This window comes from Rosa chinensis, chromosome 6 (genome assembly GCF_002994745.2).
Source record: "Rosa chinensis cultivar Old Blush chromosome 6, RchiOBHm-V2, whole genome shotgun sequence".
Classification (NCBI taxonomy): domain Eukaryota; kingdom Viridiplantae; phylum Streptophyta; class Magnoliopsida; order Rosales; family Rosaceae; genus Rosa; species Rosa chinensis.
The window spans coordinates 68421789-68427750 of NC_037093.1; the positions used below are offsets into that span (position 1 = coordinate 68421789).

At 39.4% G+C, this 5962-nt stretch overlaps 1 protein-coding gene across 1 annotated transcript; it reads left to right on the forward strand.

The window, feature by feature from the left end:
- Positions 1-1093: 1093 nt before the first annotated feature.
- Positions 1094-3403, forward strand: LOC112174508 (serine/threonine-protein kinase STY46). Its single transcript, XM_040508644.1, has 5 exons — positions 1094-1294; positions 1842-2135; positions 2256-2778; positions 2897-3039; positions 3227-3403. Exons 1-5 carry the CDS (start codon positions 1094-1096, stop codon positions 3401-3403), a joined length of 1338 nt encoding a protein of 445 aa, XP_040364578.1.
- The last annotated feature ends 2559 nt before the right edge of the window (positions 3404-5962 follow it).

The following is a 5962-nucleotide window of genomic DNA, read 5'->3' on the forward strand; positions in this document are numbered from 1 at the left end:
TATTTAGAATTTCAAAATCAATGGCATTAAATATTTTTAAAACATATCACTTTACTCCCATTTTTTAGTTATTTCCTTTTTTGTTCTAAGAGTTATGATTAATCAATTTATTTTCTAATATAAAACATCACATGTGAAAAAACTTTGTAACTGTTAATTTGTTTGATCCCTCTAATGACAACTTTTTAGTTCTACTACTGTTGAAAAAGTGAGAAACTACTGATATAGTTTTGGTTGAATGTTCAACTCATAATTTTATACTTGATTAACATGGTGTTTGGTGGATGTGAGCTCAAATAACACAAAATCTATTTATATGCATCTATTTAAAGGGAACAATAATAAATCTTTACGGATTTCTCAATAACAAATACAAGTAATCAATATTGTCATTTACAAAACGTCAATATAATAGAATATACTAATTGTATTAAATAGTAATCCTAATATAGTAAAAAAGTAGGATATTTCACGATTTTTTAGATTAAAGATATTTTAGATATTTTGGGTTGTGTATTTAGTAAAATATTAGAATGAGAAATTAAATGGGTGGTGTATTAAGTATGGAGTGTGTATTAAGTAATTAGGGGTGTGTATTTAAAACTTCTAAAAAACTAGGCCTTTCTCTTGAATTGCTTCTCACAAGCTGGACTTGCCTCATTGTAAATATTTTTTCCTTTTGCACATTGGGCCACTATGATTTATGGTAATGGTGGTCCAGTTTTAACACTTACGCCTTTTCTTTTAGTAATTATCGCCCATTTACCCAAGTCCGGTCATATATCCCTCTTCTCAGATAGTCAGATATATATGATAGTCATAGACTAAACCGCCCAGGCAGAAAAGCTAAGCAAAAACAGGCACAAGAGTATATACATCTGCACTATTATGACCAATTGAACTGGGTTGGCACTTCACAATTTCCGCCCATTTTGTCTCTCTCATTTGCATAAGCACTTGAACAACAGAGTTTGGGAGGGCCTTTATAAGCACTATTACACCATTCTTAAGCTTCCCTCTCTCTGCATCCTCTACAATAATAGTTCTTACTCCTTAGCATAGACAAATCAGGTGGAAAAATTAATAGAATAGAATGAACAAATTTCAAGGGATATTTCAGAAGAAAAAGGGGTCTCCAACGGCGTTGCCGAGAATTGATCCTAGCGCAGCGAAGCAAGTAACGCCTACTCATTACACGCCGGCCACTGTGGCAGCTGTGGAGCCGCACGGTTGTTGTCGAGATTCGGTCAACGTTTTTTCGATGAGCCAGTCTACCAAGAAGTTGGAACAGCAGGTAGATTTTTATTTTCAGTAAAACATTGGACCACAATAGCTAGCGCTTGCTAGCTTTCTTTTCTGTTTAAGACCAAATTGGAACATATCTAATAATTTGGCGCAGACTAAACCTGGAGGCCGTGTAATGTGTATAACATGCATGATTCACATTGCTTTAAAGGCCGTAGAGTCCTATGTACGTATCTAGTTATCTACACATCCTTATTTCATTTCTATTTGTCCACCCAGCTTTAGTGTTCAGCCTAGCTGGGTTCTTGGTACCACAAGCTGTCTGGCAAATCTGAATGTAGGCCTCTCTGCGAATTACTTTATTCCGGCTCAGATCAATGACAAGTGCAGCAAGTCAAGAATTTGTTACTACGGAGGGTGATTATTGTATCAGCTCTCATGGTGTTAAAAAAAAAAATGTGTTATTTGAGTCATTTTATCAAACATTTTACATACATTGACTAAACCCTGTAATTAGCAAACCATATTGGTCAAATGTTAAAGTATAAAAATCAATAATTTTCCTCTCTTATTTTGGGTTTGGGCCGAAAATGAAGGTGGCAGAACTGGAAAAGAAATTAGCAAAGGAGAAAGAGCTTCGGATGATGTACATAAAGAAATTGGAAAGAACACAAGATTATTTGAGGTATTGTCTACAAGTAGCCCAAGAAAATGGGTTTTTGGACCTTGTACTCCATAACAAAGATCATGCCGACACTGTTAACAATGCCACTGGTAATACCAGTCCTCAATTGCCAACTACTCCTCTGCACCAGCACCACCCACCTTCTGATCTAGATGCTCTCATCGATCAAGCCAAGCTAAATGGATGGTTCATAAATACAGATGAGGTAATTGTTCCATACTTCCCTTTCTGTAACGTCTATTTGTCTCTAATTAAAGAGTGGTGGTGCGATAGCATAACGTATCATCTTGTCTAACGAAAATGTATGTGATGAAAATCGAACCAGATTGAATTTGAAGAGAAGATAGGGCAGGGGAGCACAGCACAGATATACAAAGCAACATGGCATGGACTTGATGTCGCGGTGAAATGCATAGAACCTGAATTCTTTGAATCAAACGAGAATGGTGTCTCATTTTTCGCTCAAGAGCTCGATACGTTATGTAGGCAGCGTCATCGGTACGTGCTTCATCTAATGGGGGCGTGCCTTGATCCTCCTAACTATGCTTGGGTGGTGACCGAGTTCTTGAGCTCGACATTGAAAGAGTGGCTGCACGGCCCTGGAAATAGGCAAAAAGAGAGGATGATTGAGCTTCCTCCATTGGAAGAGAGGGTGGCCAGGGCATTGGAGATCGCTCAGGCCATGCAGTATCTCCACGAACAAAAGCCTAAGGTTCTTCATCGCGACCTAAAGCCTAGCAACATCTTTTTGGATGACGCTGGTCACGTAAGAGTTGCAGATTTTGGTCACGCTCGGTTCTTGAGTGATGAGGAGATGGCACTAACAGGGGAAACAGGTAAGGGAGATGGTCCGATACATATATACTTTTCAACAAACCAGTACCCTCTATTAGTTCATATATTTTGGTATCAAAATACTAGCAAATTAAGGTAGTGTCTTGTTAACTCTTCTTCAAAAACTTGCAGGAACATATGTGTACATGGCGCCAGAGGTGATCCAATGCGAGCCTTACAATGAGAAATGTGATGTATACAGCTTCGGGATTATACTCAATGAGATTATAACTGGAAATTATCCATATATTGAGACAGATTATGGTCCTACTATGGTACGTATTAGTACGTTAAACACCTCTTCCTCAAGTCAAGCAAATATGAATGTTAAACAAAAGCCTCACCTTTAAGTATTACTATTCAGATATAAAGCAGAACAAAACTTTAGATTGGGTACGTCTATTCCTGCTGGCAATACTAGTCAATCTGTTGTGGTAATCACGTCGAATCTTGTTATTGTAGATTGCCATGGAAGTTGTGGAGGGTAAACTGAGGCCAAGACTTCCCGATGACAACGATGGCCAACTTGGGGAGCTAATTGAGCTGATTTGCCTTTCATGGGACGGAGATGCTTCTATTAGACCATCCTTTGCCACCATCACTTGCAATCTGAAGAAGCTCCAGAACAGAATACTATAGTGCTTGGCCGTGATTATGCTAATATTATTTGTTTTTCACTCGATTAACGCAATTCAAATTTCAAAGCCAATTATATAATGAATTTACGATTAAAAATAATCAAGTAGCTAAATTTATCAAGTATTTCAAAGAACACAGCTCCCTCACCAAAGTTTAGTTGGGTGTAGCTCGGCGCACTCTTGACTCTCCTATTCTTTTTTAACCAAAATAAAAAAGAAAAAACAGAATGTGGATATGAGGATTTCACTGTAGAGCTGGTCAGCTCTGAATTCAGGCATTTAATCTAAGCATGCGCATCTTCGTATTGTTGAGGAAGAGAAATATATATGATACACACACACACACACATATATATATATATATATATATATATATAATGGGTCATTGACCAAAAGCCCTAAAATGAGCCAAAATTATCTCACTTACCCCAGCAAGAGATTTTTATTCCCACTTACCTAATTTAAAGTAAAATGACAAATTTACCCTTAATCAAATTAATAAATCCCTTGATCTCTCTCCTCTCTCACGTCCCTCTCTGATTTCTTTCAGATCGCTCTCTTTCTCTCTCCGCCCTGCAAAGCACCATCGCCAACTCCGTGACTAGCTCTCCTAGGCCACCGTGGGCCGAAACCTCGACGAACAGGGGCCGGCTGTCGTTGCTGTCGACTGCATCTCTCTCTCTCTCTCCCTTCTCGCCGCAGTCGATTGCATCTCTCTCTCTCCCCCCTCTCGCCTTCATCGTTATGTGGTCTTAGTTTCAGCAACAGCATCCTCGGGTTTTCCAGAAACAGTTATGGATCCTCTTCTGCCTTCTGCTTGTTCTTCGTACTCGCTGCTTCTACCTAGGTCCCTGGTGTCGCTTTACAGAGAGAGAGCTTCGAATTACAGTTAGCCATTGGAAATTGGCGCGTCCATTGATACCCGGATCTGGTCAAAATTGTAGGTTTGATTATTTTAGTTTTGATGCCCAGATCTGGTCAAAATTGCAGGTTTACGGTGCCAAAATGGAGCGTGAATTCCGAAAGAAACTTGCAGCGAGCAGTGGAAATTTTGGGGCTAATGTGAAGCATCTTGGAGCGGAAATTAAGGAAAAGATCAATTACCTCTCGATAGAGGGTTCAAGATATAGGTGGTGATGTCCAGATGCTTTTGAAGCATGTGACGATAGTGAGAAATTAATTCCATAGATGGTACAGTTGTAATTTTAGAACTCCCTCAAGTATTGTATTCTTTTGCTTGCACTGGTCCTTAGACTTGTGGAGTTAATATCCATCCTCCCATCCTCTTATTCACTATTTGATATATGGTGGCGTATTTTGTTGAGTAATTGCTTTAACTATGTATTCTGTCAAAAAAGAATAATGTTGCAGAGATTGTTCCATTTCGGTTGAACTTTGTACCACTTTCATCATTTTTTTTCCCAATGACAGAGAGAAAATGGAGGTAGAAAGAAGAAAAAAGAAAAGTGTCTATTGGAGGGCAATATACATCTATTGGGGGGCAATAAATGGCTGATAGATGTCTATTGGGGTAATAAACATTTCCAGTGAGGTTTTCTAAAAGGTCTGGTGGGCGGTGACTGGAATCCGGCAAAAGTTGGCCGGAATCCGGCGACTGGTCACCGGATTCGGGTGAAAGTTGGGCAGATTCGAGCGAAGGTTGGCCGGATTCCTGCGAAGGTTGGCCGGATTCTGTCGGCCAATGACCGGCTCCGGCGAAGTCTCATGTGGTTTCTCTCTCTCTCTCTCTAAGTAAAAAAGAGTAAGGGTAAAATGGCATTAAAAAAAATTTTAAAGCAAAAAAAAAAATCTTAATGGGGTATTAGGGCAACTCCAACCATGGGGTGCCAAACCAAAATTTTCCCAAATATAAGACTTTTGTTCTCCAACCTTTTGTTTTTGGTGGATCTGGTCCTATAATTATGGGACTTGGCCTCATTTCTAGTCTCATATTTGAGACAAATCCAAGTCCAAGACTCAGCACTGTTGGCCGGGACCACACGTTCTGATAACCCAGCCCAATAGGCGGCCTGACTCGCTGGAAGACTCGGGTAGGAAGCACGCGCGGAAGGGAGCACGTGGGAGGACGAAGACGCGCCAACTTGCGCTGGAGAGAGGAAAAGCACATGCAGGTCGTCTGCTGCAGTGGGCCCCGCAACTGGATTGTGTCTGCTGCCGACCGTTGGCACACTCAACGGTCCATTTCTGCACGGCTGAGATCGCTCCATTTTTAAAATGGACGGTCTGATGTTGGTTTTTTTTTTTTTTTTTTTTTTTTACACTGAACGGATCTATTTAGATCTGATGGGTCAGATTTGAGGGAAAAAACCTTATCAACGGCTCTTATTAAATGAATGGTTATTATTTCATTTTTGTTCCAGAAAAATAAAATAAAAAACCAGAAAATTATGGGAAAAAAATATATCCGTTGGAACAGTAAAATATAGGAAATTCTATAAATACCAACCCATTCTTTTCTATTTTCTCACACCAAATATCCTCCATCTCCTTCACAATTTCTCATTCATTAACCCATTTTCTTGTTCTTAAATATATCTTC

Bases quoted from the DNA above. Each gene is read 5' to 3' on its own strand.
- LOC112174508 (XM_040508644.1), top strand. From the start codon at position 1,094: ATGAACAAATTTCAAGGGATATTTCAGAAGAAAAAGGGGTCTCCAACG. The intron at 2,136-2,255 runs GTAATTGTTCCA...AAATCGAACCAG, and splicing joins GGTTCATAAATACAGATGAG to ATTGAATTTGAAGAGAAGAT. The intron at 2,779-2,896 runs GTCCGATACATA...AAAAACTTGCAG, and splicing joins GGAAACAGGTAAGGGAGATG to GAACATATGTGTACATGGCG.